The sequence below is a fragment of the Hyla sarda genome, chromosome 1 (genome assembly GCF_029499605.1).
Source record: "Hyla sarda isolate aHylSar1 chromosome 1, aHylSar1.hap1, whole genome shotgun sequence".
Classification (NCBI taxonomy): domain Eukaryota; kingdom Metazoa; phylum Chordata; class Amphibia; order Anura; family Hylidae; genus Hyla; species Hyla sarda.
In genome coordinates, this window is record NC_079189.1 from 119,710,200 (window position 1) to 119,728,381 (window position 18,182).

The following is an 18,182-nucleotide window of genomic DNA, read 5'->3' on the forward strand; positions in this document are numbered from 1 at the left end:
GCCATTAGGTATATATATTTGAAGTTAGTAATGAAAAAGAGGAGGTTGTCCATGAATGCCACACCTTTATACACCAATGTGATACTTTCTTTGGTGCTCCATGTTTTGGTTATGCATCACCCCTATTTCATGTATCAGGCATTGGAGGAGGTAATTAATAAAAAAGCTTGCACCCAGAAGTGTAAAAAAACTTGTTGTTCTCGTTGTATTTTAGGAAAGTGCTTTGCTAAGGTGGAAGGGGTATGGTTTATATGGCACACATTCTTGGCAAAAAACTTAGCCAACGAATACTTGGTGCAGACTTAACTAGACAGTTTAAAGATGCACCAGATTTTCAGACAGCATGAGTCACTGTTAAAAATGTGTCTAGTCTACATCTAAGAATTACACAGTTTATTAATATCTACCCCAGTTTATCAGTTTTACCTAGTGTTTCTCTTACAATATCTATGAACATAAAGTTCCAAGTTCCAAGTCAGTATGTTTGATACAGTCATTTCTAACAGGGAACCTGTCAGTGGTTTCATGCTGACTGAACCACAGACTGCATGAAATAGAAACAGGGAACACGATCACAACATTCTGTCATTCACTCTGAAACACTTGAGTGCTTCAAAGAAATCCATAGTTTTAAAAGCCACCAGGAATGAAGTAAGTAGTAACGGGGCAGTTCCTGGACGCTGCTTTCCCAATGCGGTGGGGTGCAGCTGTGGGGGCCGTCCCTGATTAAACCCAGAAAGTACATGTAACTTGGCCTAAGATGGCTATTCCACGTTTGCTCTCAATGCTTTTAATGCATAGCTATATTAAACACAGGTAGAAATACTATGGGGGAAATTGATCAATTCCTGTACAGAGGAAAAGTTGCTGAGTTGCCCATAGCAACCAATCAGATGGCTTCTTTCATTTTTCAGAGGCCTTTTCTAAAATGAAAGAAGCAATCTCAATGGTTATGGTCAACCAGCAACATTTCTTCTGGACAGGTGTAACTTGTCCTTAGATGGCTATTAAGCGTTCACTCTTAATGCTTTCAGTGCGTAAATGTGTTTGCTTAGCTTGCTAGGTTGCGTAATGTGATAGTTTTATGATCTTTTTCTGCAGTTAGTATAGTAATGGAGGTGAAAGGAAGTCACTGCCTGAGGTCAGCCCACTGCTCAATGCTTTGCTCATTCTGTAGTGACACTGCTGGCTGAGATTTGTAGTGCACCAACTGGACACAGGAATGCAGGTGACTGGAGGTCACTGTCTAAAGTCAACCTGCTGTTCATTGCTTTGTCCTTCTTGCTTTCAAATTCTACTGGATGTGTGAAGACTTTCTTAGATTAGTAGTGCCGTCTCTCAGCTTTCTCTGTCCCCAAGATGGCATCTGCAATGCAGTGCATAGGGCTTTATCGGCCTCTTAAACTCACCCCTATGCTGTCTTCTGATTGACATAAATGCAAGCAATCACTGGATAACTTGGAGTCATGTCATCTAGCTGCTAGCTACAAGGTATTCTGGGTTACCCTGACATCCTCTCAGTGTTCTTAGTACTTCCTCTATTCATTCAGGTGGCAAAAAGCCATGTGTTAATCTTCCATTGTGCTATTAATATCGCCATTACTGCCTGGTAAAGTTTGAAAGTTCGGTGAGCCGCTGTCACCCCGAAGTTCTGAGACAGACCGGGTTTGCTGAGTTTGGCTTGCTCATCTCTAGTTAGGACTCTTTGACATGGCCTGACCGTGCAACATAAAACAGTGCCAATCTCTTAGATTGACACTCAATTACAGAGCCTCTAAACATGTTGACCATTAAGAGTACTCCAACCAAAATTAACTCAACCCCTATGCACAAGATAGGGGATAAGTAGCTGATCGTGGGGGGGGGTTCAACTGCTGAGTACCCCACTATCCCCGGGATGGGACCATGGCTCTCTCAGTGAAGAGCGCGTATTGTCTCCCATTTCTGCGGGAGCGCTGATGATGCCTGAGTGCTGTACTCGGGTCTTTTCCACGCTCCCATAGGAATGAACGGCACTGAGCACCGGGTCCCATCCCGGTGATCGCAGTCGGACCCCCCCCCCCCCTCCCCCACGATCAGCTACTTATCCCCTATCCTGTACATAGAGGATAAGTTATTTTTCACCTGTGATCTCCTTTAAGTGGGTAGGGGGGCAGTCTTCTACTGCAATCAGCAGTCTGTCACACATTGCCTATTACACAGGAAGATGTACGGCCAAAAAAAGTCAAAGCAACCTGATAATCCGATGTTTGCCCGTGTGTTGACTGATCGCTGGTCCTATTACACAGGGCGATTATGACCTATTTGGTCGATTGCTGCCCCATGTAATAGGGTTTTTATTGTTGAAGACTGGACAGTAACAAGCAAATAGATTTTTCCAGAAACATACTGTAGGTAAGAGAAAGCGAAGCAGGAGTTAAATGGAACAGGCATAGTCAGTACGAACATAACCAGGTAGTAATGCAGATTTAGTTGAACAGGTATAAATAAAAGTCATGAAATAAATAGGAATAGGAATGCCAGAATGCTAGCAAAAGCAAAAGTACTAAATTCCTCGAGGAAATTAGTGGTCTGAGGTATAGGTCTCCACCCTGGGTTTACAACATTTGTCTAACACTGGTTAGGAATGTGGATTCAACTGTGGTTTGTCTTGTATTTTTGTTATTCTGGTTTTAATTTTATTTTTCTTTCATTGTGGCTTACTTTCTTTATTACTTTCTTTAGTACTTTTTTTTTTTTTTTTTTTGCTAGTCATTTATTGCACAGCATTGTCGAACTAAATCTATGCATTTGTATAACCAATCTGCTAGTTAAATATTTCACATTTACAACAGATTATAGACACTTTTATAACCAGCCTGTTTTTTTTTTTTTTACATAGTATTGCATCACTAAATACATATAACCAAATTTCTAGTTATTTGTTACAGAACAGTAGGATGGTTTATACAGTATACACTTGCATAACCATCTTACTAAAAAGATTTATCGTACAGGATTGTTATACATACTTATACAACCAGACAGACAGCCTCTTATTGCGCAGCATTATATGACTGCATACACACTTGTGTATAACCAGGTTTCTAGATATTTATTACTACAATGTGCTGTTTGATTGGATTTCTAAACTTTTCTGGTCATCTGGCCCAGGTTGTGACCTCTCCTCTCTGTACAATGGAATAAAGCTTTTTTTATGAATACATTGTGGCTTGTCTACCAGGAAACATGTCAGTCTTATATACTGTACTATATATGCTTATATAATAATACAGTACTGATGCTGAGCATCCAGGGTAGAACTGGCTAAATGCTCAACATAAATGGAGCATGAGCCGGCAAACACTACAACCACCACAACGTACTGTAACTACCTGTCAGAGCCAAGTTTTGTCCACATTTAACGACTGTGATGAGGCACCCACTTGTTCTCAATGTGCCCCAGTGCATATTGGAGGCGGGGAGACCGCTGGACGAGCTCCCCTTCATGCTCCATATTCCCAGTCGGCCCCGCCCCCTTCATTATTATGTTAATGAAGGCTTCTTGTGAGCAATCTTCATCTCTGTGCGCTCACCCGCGGCGTTTAATCGTCCAGGGGGCAGGGCTGACAGAGGAATATGGAGCAGACAGGGGAGCTCGGACATCTGGCTCCCTTCCTCCAATGCACTGGGCCGCATTAGGAATAAAGCAGTTTAGCTGTCAGATTCTCTTTAAAGGCAGGACCCTTTGACACCAACTGTAGAGTATACTTTTTGCTTCTGGTGTTTTATATCTTTTCTTTAATAAATAATCTATTAGCTCCATCAAAATATATGACCCCTCTGTGCACTGATAACAGAAGGATGCTAAGTAAAAACAGGCAGTAACTTGTTTGTTATGGCTGGAGGATGGATTTTCAGAGTCATTTCTCCTTTTTGGCCCAAGGCATTCAAGGCTGACCCGTACATATCAGCGCGGCACACATGGTTGTTATTGAATTTTTTCTTGTTTGTTACTTAATGGTTAGGGGAACCTTTGTGCCACTAGTGTCACTGGCAGAAATAGCCTTTCCAGAGTGTAGCTAGTAATAATGGTCCTCTCTGGCTTTATCTATGTGTTCTAATATAGGTTATGTAATCATTGTCATCCACTGAGAAAATAGAGTCGACACCGGGAACAATTTGTTCTGTGTTTGATTGCTTTGTGCCAAATAAAATGGAACTTTCACAGTACAAGTAAATGATTATTGTGTTTAAAACCAAGGAAAGTTATTAGCTCGGGAAACAAGGTACAGCTCACAGCAAGGATCAATTCCTTACAAATTAGTGTCTTGATATTTACACACAGTCCCATCCTGACAGAAAGACAATAGCAGCCCTGCTGCTGTGTATAATGAATCCTGGTAATAAAAACCATGTGTAAACCTGCTTGTGGTTTGTACCATTTCCCACGCACCTACAAAGGCACTGTAATATGTTTAACTAGCTGTCATTTGTAAATATTTATAGCGATAATTCTGTACATAATTGAATCCATAGAATGGTCCTTGCATAAGATATTCTAGCTCAAACGTAACAGATATTTTCAAATATAAAATTTAGGGAGCATTTCTACCCAAATAAAAAATGCCAGTAAAAACTCGGTGGCATTCAATATACACTATCCCATAGGAGTTGTCACACAGCTTTCCCAGACTGCTGAATGGTAAATGTTAACAGTTAAATGGTGTTTCATTCTTTGCTCTTATATCAGTTTCTAGCTAGGCAGGTTTTCCTTTAGGATAACTACTCCTTTGGGATCAAAATCCGGTTTAACTCGACAGCAGAGAATTACTTAAATGTACTGGAAGTTTTATGTATTAAAGGGAATTTTGTGTAATTTATTTGTAATATGTAATTATAATTTAATAAGACATTCCCTAATATCTTCCTCCCATGGAATCCCAATCCTATGCAGGCCTTGATTGGCAACATGGCCCTTTTTACTAATGATGCACCTAAATCTATATATATAAAACTCGACGTACGTGTGTGTGTGTGTGTATGTTCCAGCATCACGTCCAAACGGCTAAAGATATTAACATGAAACTTGGCACACATGTTACTTATATGTCAACAACAAACATAGGATTGGTGATTTAACCCTTACTCACCCCCATTTGCCAGGGGCAGGGTTTATGTATAAAGTCCCATACAAGTCAACGGGAAATATGTTACTGCATAACTTCCAAACGGCTTGAGATATTTCGATAATACTTGGTAACATGTTACTTATATGTCCACTTAAAATATAGGATAGTTAATTTAACCCTTAACTACCTGCATTTGTGAGGGTCTGGGTTTTTGTTTAAAGTCCCATGCAAATCAATGGGAAATGTATGTTCCCACATAACTTCCGTACGGCTGGAGATATTTCAATAACTGGTACACATATTACGGGTCGGGATAGGAGGACGGGAAAGGAGGACCGGGAAAGGAGGACCGGGAAAGGAGGACCGGGAAAGGAGGACCGGGAAAGGAGGACCGGGATAGGAGGACCGGGATAGGAGGACCGGGATAAGAGGTCGAGATAGGACGGGATAGGAGAACGGGATAGGAAAGGAGGATGGGAAAGGAGGTCGAGATAGAAGGACAGGATAGGAGGTCGAGAAAGGAGGTCGAGAAAGGAGGTCGGGATATGATGACGGGATATGGGGTGGGATATGACAACAATATATGAGGACGTGATGTGAAGTCAAAAGCTTCCTCCTTTGTTTATTTTCCTCCCCAACAAGGATTAGGAAGGAAAAACCGGGCAACGCCGGGTACTCAGCTAGTAATTGATAAAGTGACCATGATGTATACTAACAAGGACCCCTTGTCTTTGTCTCAGTGTCTTTGCACACTGTCTTACAGGACTTGTTCTCACTTATGCATTTTATAAAAGGTCACATAGTAGTCAAACTCTCAATATGCCCATGCAACGTACACATATTCAGGACTGAAGTGCTCACACAGTCCGTTGATGTTATACAGAAAACAGTATCTCACCAATGCAATTCCTTCCCAGGACTGAAGGTATTACTCCATCCACAGAGTCTATCATTATTTATCTATCGCTGGACTGAAGGTTTAACACAATCTAGCATTATACACTTTCCTCAGCCAGCTCATACATTGACCATCCATGATGATATTCAGGCCTTGCTGCACCCTTCCACTCTGGCACTTTTACTCTGGGCATCTGTTAAGATTTCAAGCGACTCATGCACAGCTTCTACACCTTCACTTCTTACAGTTTCCAGCACCCCCCCCCCCCCCCCCAGTGGATTCTGGGCAGACAAGCTCAGGCCTAGTCATTCTTGTAGGCCACAGAAGGCCTCGCAGACACCTCATGCACTCTTAGATTGGTGCCAAATCTAAGCCCTCAAGCCCAGAAATGGGCACACAAAGTTGATACACAACTTTTGCAGCATAGGCATATTTACAAGGCATAGAGAGGGCATATCATAAGTCTTAACATAAGTGGAGGAATAACATTAACTCCCCCCTTCTACAAGTACACTCTTGTATGTTATTGCTCCTCATTTAGTTGCACCATAAAACCATGAACCAATATCCTGCAGCCTATGCTGTACAGGGGATATGTCTGTTATCATCCAATTCAGGCTGGTAATAAGCTGACTGTAGTGTTTTTTTCCACTGGAATAGTGATAGAAAGTCCTGAAAAATGTCTGCCTGCAAGTTAACTACTTTACCTCCCATTTGATGAAAATACGAAATCATTTATAGAATACTTGTGAATGATCTTGGCAGCTACTTTTTTAACCTTTGTACTAGAGATCTAGATCTAGAGGCCACTAAAGGCGTATTTTGTTTGTTTTTGACTACGCACAAAGGATCAGGTATCTAATATTCTGTGACTTATAACTACTTTATAATAGACATGTAGCACAACATAGATTGCTTTTTTCTGAGCCAATGCCCCCTAATAACTGCTGATGAGGAGGAGAACTAGGTCTGATTATATATATATATATATATATATATATATATATATAATATATATACGGCTACACATTGCTCTGCTGACATCTTTTTCTGCATTGCTCTGCAGTTTCCATGTGTGTATGTATGTATATATATATATATATATATATATATATATATATATATATATATATATATAATGTATGTGTGTGAATTACAAGAGTGTGCACATGTGTGAGTGCATGAATGTAGTGAATATATATGGTTATTATGTGTAGTGAGTGTGTGTATGTAGTAATAGCAAGGAGGACAGTCGACTCCTTAATCTTGCAGTAAAGGTTGATTCACACATGGCATTATGACTGCAATTTTTGTCCAATTTTCCAAAATTGCAGTAAAATCTTTGAAATTAATGTGACTTGTGAATTAATCCTAATAATTTAAATGAGATCTTTAGTTTTATTGGCATAATTGTATTGTTGGTTGATCAGTGTGTATTAAGATTAGCAAAAAAAGGTTTCTGAAGTTAGCTTCACTATTAGAATAGAAAATATTCCTGCTGCATTTGGGGACTGTTCTGAAGAAACCTATGTACAATGTTAGGCTGAATTTGCATTACAGTTTTACAGTACATTGCAGGTATATGTTGGCAACCTATATAAGTGCATGCACTTGCACAGGCACCATTGACCTGGTGGCCTCAATGTAATAAACTGATGGCCGGCAGTAGACCGGCCATGGTAAAATGACGGGAGTATAATGGGAGAAAAATTAGTGCATACACCGTCTTTTTCTCCCGCTATACTCCTCTAAAACAACGGACCCCATCCCAATAATGGCCGTTAAAGGCAAAAAGAAGCCTAACGGACCCGTCACGAGCAGGTCACAGCTGCAGTGTGAAAGTAGCCTTACTTTGTTCGGGTTATTTCCAAAATATACAGGTACTGGACTCAAAAGTGTGGCGTGCTCTGTTGTTGAGTCCCAGGAAAACACCTGTATATTCAGAAAATGACCCAAACATAATCACTTGTCAATGGGGGCTCTGCCAGTGCGTGCACTAATGAATCGGTATCCCATTTTGACAGGTTTCCAACATTTATGTGCAATGTAATGTCAAATCTTAACTTGAACCATGTGTGGTAATGAATGTTTAGAAGATATGTAGAGAATGTCAATAAAAAGATAATTGATTAAAAAAAATAAAAAAAAGATATGTAGAGAAGATATGTAGCAAATGCCATAATGTCTTAAAGGGAATCTGGAATCTTGTCACCTATCCAAATGATAGAAGATAAGATGTCTGATCGCAGGGCATCCCGCCACTGGGACTCCCCGCCATCTCAGGGTGGCACTCCAGCTTTAGGCGCTCTTCACGTCCCCTGCCATAGACATGAATGAGGAGGCATGGCGTGACATCACAACCATGGCCACCTGAACCCAGCTCTCTGACCAGAGGATAAGATGTCCAGGGGCAGAGTACCCAGACACAGAATGGCATTATAATTTTGAAGCTAGTTGTTAATATTCTTACATTTTATGATATTATTTGGACAAAGTGTTATTTGCTACTGTATGGTGGTATTGCTTGAGTACTGTGGCAGTATTTATACACTGGTAGTTTTTATGGAATTATATGGATGATGGCATTTTGCACTTTACTATAATTATTAGTATGTTGAAAAGTCATTTTATATGCTCCATGTACAGTGTTGTATGGTGTTTTTATGGTTAATTAAATGTGTCTGTATACTCAGTGTTCAGGACAGCCTGGGTGATAAATACTGCTGTGACTTCTTGCAAGTAAATATTTTCAGTATCGATATGATAAGGGACAGGGTGGTGTCCCCTGCCTGCACTGCCTTTGCAGATAACCCCGTGCATGTGATAAGTTTAGTGACACGCACCCTTTCTTCGAAACATATTGCAAGGAGAAAAACATGTTCCTGCCTGCTGCCTTGTCCTTAAAACACAAGTCACACACTGCCAGTAGTCATTGGCAACCAGCAAGATATTTGTCTTCATTAAAAAGCCTGCTACTCTACGTTACACTTTGAGGCCCATAGTAGTAATTGACTTCTTGCGCTTTTATGTCTATAAGTATACACTGCTATAGAGATTCACTGGGATATATTTCATCAGAGCATAGTATGTTAGTAATGCAATGTATAACGGAGAAGACCCAATACTGCCCTGCATTATGCCTCCATGCTTCTGAGCTTTTATCTATTCAGGTGTATTTTATCTACCTAGGACAAGCAGCAACACCATTCTGGGTTTGTTTAAGGCAAAAAACAACCTTCCAGAGAACCTTGTTCCCTTTTTTGTCATTGCATCAGTTCACTTGATTTTTTCATGACACTTTTGACCTTTATATAGTTCTGCAAAGGAGAAAAAAATAAAAAATAAAAATAAAAAACCTTAATCTTAGGTCTAGGTTATATGGCCATCAATCAACATCCAACCACATTAGACAGGACCATCTGTAAGTGTCACTATACTGTATGAAGTAATATTAACCTGAAATATCAGCTGAAATCCAGCATGTTGTAATGTCATCATGTTATGAAATATCCTTTCAGACCTAGCCTCGGGTCCTATGGTGCCATTTTTTAATACGTTGATACTGTACAAGGTTTTCTTAGTTTTTCATTCACCTGGGGTTTAACACTTATACTTGCCTATGTGAGTGCTATAGTTATAAATACTTGAGTTTTAAATCAGTTGTTTTATGTATCTGCTTGATTTCTACTATGACTTTCAGAATCAAATATTATCGCATCATTTTTCCCTGTTTATTGATGTTGGTCTGCACATCTCCTTTCCATATGAGTTCTATGTACTGTAAATTATACTACGGTGTATCATTGTTTTCCTTCTGAAAGCATATGCATGGGATTTCCAATCTTATATAGGTCTCATTTCTTTTCACAGGCTCTGGCATCTATCGGAAACTATGGTGTGAGGGTAAACACAGTGTGTCCGGCATTTGTAGACACGCCACTTCTAGAATCCATTGAGAAAGAAGAAAATATGGGAGAATATTTCCAATACAAGGATAACATAAAGGACATGATGAAACTGTTTGGCGTGCTTGAGTAAGTGCCAACATTTATCTATGTTATTGTAGTAGATAGAATATTTTTGTCAGTGACTTTTGGCTAGGCTTTATCAGTTATAGGAAAGTTGTTGCATAGGAAAGAGTTAAAGAATAGTAGGGACAGGAAAACATGCTAAATCATTACGGTCAATACACTAAGATTTTAATACACTGGTATATTTACTCATGAAATATACTGGGGGATCTATAAAAATCTTTTCAACATATCCCACTAAAATCATGTAAAATTGTTTTTTTATTCATAAACTTGTATGTTCTTTTGTATGAATGTACAATTCACCTTATGAACAGCAAAAGCTCAGACATTGCACCCTAGCACTGATGGTGAAAACATTCAAAAATGTTAGACCGACTTTTTGTTTTCTTAAATGGTGCCAGAATCTTGCACCATAATTTTGGCACATCTTGGCACACCCTTTTACTTTGCTGAGGCCACACCTCTTTTGAATGGAAAGTGAAGCCTTTCCAAAGACCACCTCTTTCAGAAGACCAGATTCTGTGTGACAGATTTTCCGTCTACTATACATCATGCATTCTAGCCATTTCCTTTGAGAAGACGACCCCCAAGACGACTCTTCAAAAAGGCTTCAATGTATTCTACCCTTCTACAGCTTGCAACCTTATTTAACACAGTGGGAAGATTTATTAAATTGTCTTCGGGTAGGGTCACACGAAACGCATCCGCAGCATATTTTACGCTGTGGATCCTCTGATGACTGACCCTATAGTGTGCCTCCTGCTGTGACTGCTCGTAGCAGCAATCTGTCGCTACGAGCAGACACACAGGACCTGCAAGTCGCTGTGTGCATACGCAGTGTTCTTAGACATTGCAGCTGTCTGTGAGTACACTGCGCATGCACATGGTGAGTTGCAAGTTGTGTGTCTGCTCATATCGGCGGAATGCTGCTATGAGCAGGCACAGCAGGAGGCACACTAGGGTCAGTCAGCGGCGGATCCGCAGCATAAAATATGCTGTGGATTCATTACGTGTCCCTACCCTTTAAAGTAACATCCTTTTTGTTGCCCACAGCAACTCATCACACCTCAGTTTCCATTTAGCCAGAACAATATGAGAAATTAAAGCAAAGCTGTGACTTGTATAGTATAAAACATGTAGGGAGATTTGTATAAACTTGTGCAGATGAACAGAGATGTAGTTGCCTATTGCAACCAATCAGATTGCTTCATTCATTGTTAAAGGTGTACTCCGGTGAAAATCTTTTTTCTTTTAAATCAACTGGCTCCGGAAAGTTAAACAGATTTGTAAATTACTTCAATAAAAAAATCTTAATCCTTCCTGTACTTATTAGCTGCTGAATACTACAAAGGAAATTATTTTCTTTTTGGAATGCTCTCTGATGACATCACGAGCACAGTGCTCTTTGCTGACGCTATTATAATAACAAGTCTTTATTTATTGTTGTCCTTAGTGGGATTTGAACCCAAGGCTCCAGCACTGCAAGGCAGCAGTGCTAACCACTAAGCCACCATGCTGCCCTTAGCATAGATCTGCTATGCACGGATGCTAAAATGGACAGAGATGTCAGCAAAGAGCACTGTGCTTGTGATGTCATCAGTGTTCCAAAAAGAAAGGAATTTTCTCTGTAGCTTTCAGCAGCTAATAAGTACTGGAAGAATTAAGATTTTTTTAATGGAAGTAATTTACAAATATGTTTAACTTTCTGGCACCAGTTGATTTAAAAGAAAAAGGTTTTCTCCGGAGTACCCCTTTAAAAAGGCCTCTGAAAAATAGAAGGTAGAATCTGACTGCTTCACCTTACCTCTGCACAAGATTTCATAAATCTTCCCCCTATATGTTTTGTATATGAAACTTACTGTACATTACACTTACAGCAAAACCTTGACCCTGGACAACCCATGTCCACATGCCCTAAATGCATATTCTCTCTGCAGCAAATAACCTATTGCCAACTGCTGCTTCTTCTGGTAATGGCGGCAAATCGCTGGTACCTAGAGAAACCAGATCTGTTGTCTTCATTAGTCAATACCTTTTAAAAGCACACCTTTAAAGGTATAAGAAGTGTGAGACCATACACTAATCTCCTCACTCTGTATTTATGAGACCCGGGCAACCCCATAGACTTACATTGCAAGTCTGACAAGGTCACATGAAGTGCCAGGTGAGAACACTAGAGATGAGCGAACTTACAGTAAATTCGATTTGTCACGAACTTCTCGGCTCGGCAGTTGATGACTTTATCCTGCATAAATTAGTTCAGCTTTCAGGAGCTCCCGTGGGCTGGAAAAGGTGGATACAGTCCTAGGAGACTCTTTCCTAGGAATGTATCCACCTTTTCCAGCCCACCGGAATATCTGAAAGCTTAACTAATTTATGCAGTATAAGTCATCAACTGCCGAGCTGAGAAGTTCGTGATGAATCGAATTTACTGTAAGTTCCCTCATCTCTACAGAACACGTTAAGCATGCACTTCTGCTCATTTGTTCTCCTCATCAGTGGGAGTCTCAGCATTGAGACCTAGACAGATCAAAACTTTTAGCAAGCCTCCATGTCAAAGTTTTTTTTTTTTTTTTTTTTTTATTAATGACAGCCACACTTTAATCATCCATGTTACATTTTGCCATACTTGTCATGTATAAAATACGAATATTCTGGAATAGATGAGCTATATACTGGACTTGAAGAAAAAATAGAATACTTGCACAGTTGAAGAATTTAACTTGTTTTTATAAAGCATTATACTATATTGGTCACAGCACTTTAGAGTACTAAACACTCGACTTGGAATACTGAGCATATTTCTCACAACAGGAGGCAAGAATATTGCGCTGCACATGTTGTTTATTCATAGTATCGGCACGGTTTGCTAGCTGTACGTTATATTAATCATTGTTTATTGTATACTTGGCAAGCTTCATGCAGCAATAGTGAATATTGTTTAACATTATTTGGCACATGGAACAATTGCCATTTCCTCCCTTGGGCCTCTTTTATACTTGATTTGTAGTTGTATATAAACTTCAGCACAAGTCTATTTTAGAACCTGAAGAATGATCGCAGTTGTGATTATATTGTTTGCATATAAAGTTCACACGGTGGGCGAATAAGCAGACACAGAATTAAATGTTAAAATGATATGATGTAATTTTTCTTAACCTTTTTATTTTTCTTTAATTTTCCCTTTGCATCCAAGGTTTCTGTGTTATAGTTTATCTAACTTTATCTCATCCTTCCTTCAATTATGTGTGCAGTAAAGAATACTATCTTTAATTCTGGAGTCGCGGCCCTGGGGAGTATCCTGCACAATATATTAACGCCCTGTATAGGGTTATGACTGCTTTATATAGATATCAGGCATAGAAATCATTTAGTTTAACACCTTTAAAAAAAAAAATGTAACACTGAAAAGAATATGGATACCACCACCAATTGTATGAATATAACCTATTTACTTCAGAACAGAATGTTCTGCACATATTTCATGATCATAATCTATAATAATACAATTGTGATAGATCTGATTAGTGGTTGTTACAGTATAAACATGGATGCCATATTGTTTAGATATACCATCAAAGTCTAATTGGTGGGTGTCCAAACATTGTGCTACAACAGAGTATAGGAAAGCACCACCTCTCTTTGCTCAGCCTGGCTCTTTCTGGAGGCTGTATGGATGGCTGTTAACTATAATGGACTGAAAATGAAGGTTCTGGAAAAAGACAAGCTAAGCCCTCAGAATACCGAGATTCACATCACTTTGCTGCCACTGCTACCTATTCTTAGTTCCAACAATCGGTGATGGTCATAGAGGACAGCCCCCGCCTATTCCTACTTTCAGGATAGGTCATGAATATTAGATCTGCAGGTTTGATACCCGGCACTCCCACCAGTGAGCTGGGTAAACACCACAGTTTCTTCAGTGTTAAATTGCACTTGTCATAACATTGTCGCACTATAAGTAGCAGTGGTGCAAGGTATTGCAGGGTTTTCCTATTCACTTGAATGGAAAAGTGCGGCAGTTCCCTGAACCACCATTACAGAGAGCTTAGACAGATACCATGGCCCCTTCAGCAAGTTGATCAGTGGGGGGTGCTAAGATTTGGATCCCTGCTGATCTAATATTTGATTAGAAGAATAATCCTTGACGCTCCAATACAATCCAATTGCTGTCACGCCCCCTCCCATAGACTTGCATTGAGGGGGCGGGTGTGACGTCACACGGGGGCGGAGTCGTGATGTCACAATCTTCCGTTCTCATGGTCGGGATGGTATTAGCCTGAGGGCCTCCAGCGGTTCCGTAAGCCGTTACAGGTGGCAGGACCCCCGCCATCAGACATCTTATCCCCTATCTTTTGGATAGGGGATAAAATGTCTAGGGGTGGAGTACCCCTTTAAATGTTTACGTGTTGGATAACCCCCTTAACTAACCTTCTAATAAACACTATAATAATTTGGGTCTGTAAACACAGTTAAAGTGTCATTTGCCTGACAATAATCATCTAGTTATTTTAGCTAATGTTTTCATGAATATTTCTTTTGTGCAGTCCATCACTTATCGCACAAGGAATGGTCAAACTTATAGAAGATGAAACTGCAAATGGTGCCGTAATGAAAATCACAACATCTCGAGGAATCCATTATGAAGAATTCAATGCCCAACAAAAGACAAAAGTGTGAAGCTGCAATGAGAAGATTGTTCAATGTTGAACTGTTGCTAAAGTACTTTTTCCTCTTATGAAAAAATATATATATATATATAATGTTTTAGTAAAGCACAAGAACTAATGGCATTGATGGGATATAGCATCATAGAAATAAAAATCCCACAACAGAATTTATAAAATTATATGACAACAAAGTAAATGTCCAAGATCCTGTACTGGCTTATTGTGTAAAGTTGGCAGGTAATTAGTCCCTGTTTAATGCTCAGTTTAGTGTAGAAAGGCTGTGCAGACCCTTTAGACTGGCTAGTCTAAGTTTTGACCATTTTTTTAGGCTTACTTTAGATCAAAACAGTGTGCCAAATTTTAAGTGCAATAGTGGCGCACAGCATCACAGTTTAGGCTGTGGCGCTATCTGCCCATACTTTATTAAGAAGCTTAATAAAGTATATTATAAAGCACTGATGGACACAATTAGAATGCATATTTTAGTTTAACATTTTGGTCTGTGCCCCAGATAAAATGTTCACGGTCCCTACCAGGAGCAGGGAGAAAGCAAAAATACTGTGCTGCTTCAACCAGCGTTGTGCACCTATAACCTTTGCTCTCCTCCATCCCCCAGACTGTTTACGGTCTTTAAATTGTTGCAAGCTTTTTTTCCTGGAGCCTGTTAGTACAGAGGGTCTTCATGGGAGGCATCAATTGTGCCCATAGCGCGTAGGATTGCTGTCTGTGCTCTGCCCCTCCCCTGCCCCTCACTGCACTGCTGAAAAGGGAAAAGGTGTCAGCACTACAGGGAGGAGGCAAGTATAGACAAAGGGGATAATCTGAGTATGTAATCTGAGCTTGTCTATTGTATATTCCTGTTCCCAATGCGTGTGTATGTATATACTTTGTATGTAAGAGTGTATGTATGCATACACTGTGTGTGAGGTGGCGTGTCTATGACTATACTGTGTGTATTAGTGTAAATACTGTGTGTGTATTAGTGTATATATTATGTGTATGTACAAGGGTATATATTAAGTGTGTATGAGTGTATATGCAGTTTGATTTGGTAGGTTTGTTTGGACATACAGGTAATAGTGTGTACACACAGTATTTGCCCATTATGTTACTGGTATAGATTGACATTCTGTCAAAAAGATATTAAGCAGGACTCAAAATAATCTGCTGAGTCTGGGAAATTGGCCAAATAGTCATTAGATCAGGGGTTCTCAACCAGGGGTTCGCCAAGGGTTATGGGAGGGTACGGCAATTCGCTGACAAATACCGGCCATGCATTGGCCAGTATTTGTCAGTGCAGAGCAGGGATTGGATGCCACAGTTGCCACGGCAGCTCACTATATTGTACAGCGGCCAGAGCTGCGGCCACGGCCACTTTATTCGAGCTGCAGTGGCTGCCGGGCCTGACGTCCCTGATGATGGGCAGAGGCGGCGGCACAGCGCAGAAGGATGTCACCCGCTGCGGCCCTCCGACTCCTGCCGAATGGGATAGACACAGGCCTGGTGAGCATGTTAAACGAAGTGTAACAGCACAGTATGGGAGGGTGTTATTGTATGTATCTCATATATTGGCCCAGGGGGATTGGAGGGGGGAATAATGGCACAAGGGGATTAAGATGGAGAGGGGATAATGGCTCAAGGAGATTAATATGGAGGGGGTAATCATTACTCCCCCCCCCAGCCATCTTAATCTTGTGCCATTATTCTCCCCTCCCTCTGATTCCATTTTGCCATTATCCGATTATGGCAAAAGGCGATCAGAGGGAGAGGGGAATAATGGCACAAGGGGATTAAGTATCACATTAGGAAGGTAAGCACACATCTTCATGAAATTAAGTACTTTTATTACTCATTTTGTCCGCGGGTACCCCTCGCAGGAACTTACACATAAGGGGTACCCATGAACATACTTTCACCCTTTGGGGGTACAGTCACGAAAAAGGTTGAGAACCACTGCATTAGATGACTATGTTCACGCCATGAAACTGAGTGGGCCCACTAGAGGTACGCCATGGTATATATTGACATGCCTTTTTGAAGGAAAACCAATGTGTAACTACAACATACCGAGTAAACACAGTATGAAACTGACAGTAAATGGACATAAATTAGTTTCTTGACTAATAAAAAATACAATGAGCTGTCCTGAATGTTAATCTTCTTTATGTTTATGACATTTCATGAATCAAGAATGCACTATTGCATCCAGTCATCCATAGAGGATAATATAAAAGATTATAGTGAAAAAAATGAAAACTAATCCAAGAGAAAAGTGAAGGCATTGCCTGTAGCAGTGGATAACATTCCGGCTCATGTTTTCACTGGTCCCTATTGAGCAACCTGATTGATGTCTATGAGTTACTAAACCATGTTTCCCTGGGATTATGATAAAGAATATCCCCAGTGTGTTGCAGCAGCACCAAAGATGGTGTGTGCATTGGTATTCAACTAAAGATCTTGATCTAAGGTATTATTATTTGAAAAGCTGTATATATAGGGCTTTAGAAAAACTGTGAAAATATGTGGATAATACACATCTTTTTGTAGAATAACCCCCAAAAATATATATTTTTGTATTCAGTTCTATAATGTTTGCCCTGTCACATGTAGTATAAGCCCTGGGATGTACAGCTTTTCCAGGAAGCTGACAGGTAATGTCTTGATCCATTTATTGTTAAATATTGTAGCAAATGTATATATTTAAGTTATGCTCTGTGATTGTAAGAAATATGCTGTGATCTATCTGATGTGTGAAGTGTTTACTTTTATAAATGTTTCAATCTGTACATTTTGTCTATGTAAATTTGTTTGGTCATTTATCATATACAAATTTTTATTCACAGAAAACATGGCACTTCAGATGTGATGCTGAAATGGGAATACATTTATTGACAGCCATTCATTTACAATATGAACCCTTTGAAGTGCTGGGTTTTCTATGAATATTGACACAAGGAGTAGGTTCCTACCTGCCCTTAGAATCTCATTCAACCATTATAACAGTGCGCATTTTATAGTGACAAAATATCTGAAATATGTCACATAATGTTTAACCTTGACAAATATGTAAAAATTTTCAAATGGTTCATGGTGTCCAATAATAAAAAGTTTATCAATAAATTTGTTGATTTTGTTGTAACTTGCTGTATTTTGTACATTGTCTAAGTATTATAAAAGATTCCACAATTTTCTTGTGCAGCCAATAAACAGCCTCAGAGATGATACCAGTTAGTACAGAATGTTACATAGTAGGACGGTTGAAAAAAGACATATGTCCATCAAGTATAACTAAGGGAGGGGAGAAGGAGGGGAGAAGGCTTATGGGTAACTTTAGACAAGAATTCTGTACACTTACATAAGCATTAACATTATTTTGTTCTAAGAATTTGTAACAAGCCCTTTCTGAGGACTTAACATTTTTTCTGCCTTTGTTTTTTAACAGCATTTTACTATAAATGTGACAACTGAG

General features: G+C 39.7%; 1 protein-coding gene across 1 annotated transcript in view; it reads left to right on the forward strand.

Annotated features, from left to right (window-relative positions):
• The window catches only part of HPGD (15-hydroxyprostaglandin dehydrogenase), a 53,968-nt gene extending 36,122 nt beyond the window's left edge, over positions 1-17,846 (forward strand). The window contains exons 6-7 of the mRNA XM_056560702.1: positions 9,880-10,043; positions 14,591-17,846. Of these exons, the coding sequence (XP_056416677.1) occupies positions 9,880-10,043; positions 14,591-14,723 (297 nt within the window). The 3' untranslated portion in view covers positions 14,724-17,846. The remainder of the gene's footprint in view (positions 1-9,879; positions 10,044-14,590) is intronic.
• The last annotated feature ends 336 nt before the right edge of the window (positions 17,847-18,182 follow it).